The following is a 1,102-nucleotide window of genomic DNA, read 5'->3' as shown; positions in this document are numbered from 1 at the left end:
CCATTTCCGCCTTTTGGCCGTACGTTCACTTTTAGTATGGTTTCCATGCAATCCTTTATAAATGAGACCCCTGGAGTGAACATGAGCCAGTATAAGTACAAACAGGGACAAGTGGAAACTGCAGGCAGCTGGGTGATCCAGATGTGAGACAACAAGATGAACCAGAAGACTGAGGAACATGATAGATTAACTAAACACAAGACAACACCAGAGAGAGATAAGACACAACACAACAAAGAGCACACGTAGCTCAAATCCTCACAAGAACAAGCTGCAGGGCTGTTCAGGAAGCTAACAGGAGCGTTATCAGAGCTGGACTTTCATCACCTCAGAGACACTGTCAGACTGATCTGGATTTAATTACAATTATTTTCTTTTGTTTACTCATTTTATTTCATTTATTCTTTTTGTTTGTTCCATTGACTTTCATTGATTTTCCATATAGCCTAACCCTGACCCAAAAACAGCCTTTGGACTTGCAGGGCCCGGGTTTTGGTCCTCATAAGGAGCAATGGGTCCTCACAAGGTGACAAATCCAAAGACACACACACACAGTTTGTGCAGCAGGACCAGGATTAAACTCACCCCAGCAGAACACCGACAAACAGAMTTCCAGCCAACACTTTCACGTTCAGCATCTTCAGACACACACTCAGTCCAAACGGGTCGGTTCTGATCCAGGACCAGCAGGTCTGAATATAACTGGCTCTGCAGGGAGGTCCTCAAATGTCACTGCTCCCAGTTTTGAGGGGGTTTTGGTTTCAGTTTTTGTCTCGCTGTGGTCTTAACCCAGGTCTCTGATGTGGATCAGTTTGGTTCTGAATGATCCGGACTCAGTTCTGAATGATCCGGACTCACTGGATCAGTTGGGAGTTTTTCAGCAAACAGGTTTGATGAGGAAGTTGCAGTCTGAAGGGGTGTGGATTAGAAAAAGATGAACTCATTAAACCTGAACTGCTGACAGGAGGTGACACCTGCTGTGGTCTTCTGAGGCTCCAGGGGTCTCATTTATAAAGGATTGCGTGGAAACCATACTAAAAGTGAACGTACGGCCAAAAGGCGGAAATGGCGTACGCCAAAAAAAATTCTGATTTATAAAATC

The 1,102-nt window shown here is 44.7% G+C and overlaps 1 protein-coding gene across 1 annotated transcript in view; it reads right to left on the bottom strand.

Moving 5' to 3' along the window:
- Nucleotides 1-853, bottom strand: part of LOC106528111 (globoside alpha-1,3-N-acetylgalactosaminyltransferase 1) — a gene marked incomplete at its 3' end in the record, with an annotated part of 29,749 nt that extends 28,896 nt beyond the window's left edge. Inside the window, 1 exon segment of the mRNA XM_014023193.1 lies at nt 586-853. Within this exon segment, the coding sequence (XP_013878647.1) occupies nt 586-638 (53 nt within the window).
- Nucleotides 854-1,102: the final 249 nt, after the last annotated feature.

Source organism: Austrofundulus limnaeus, unplaced genomic scaffold (assembly GCF_001266775.1).
Source record: "Austrofundulus limnaeus strain Quisiro unplaced genomic scaffold, Austrofundulus_limnaeus-1.0 Scaffold358, whole genome shotgun sequence".
Lineage (NCBI taxonomy): Eukaryota > Metazoa > Chordata > Actinopteri > Cyprinodontiformes > Rivulidae > Austrofundulus > Austrofundulus limnaeus.
This window is presented reverse-complemented; position numbering and strand designations above follow the sequence as displayed.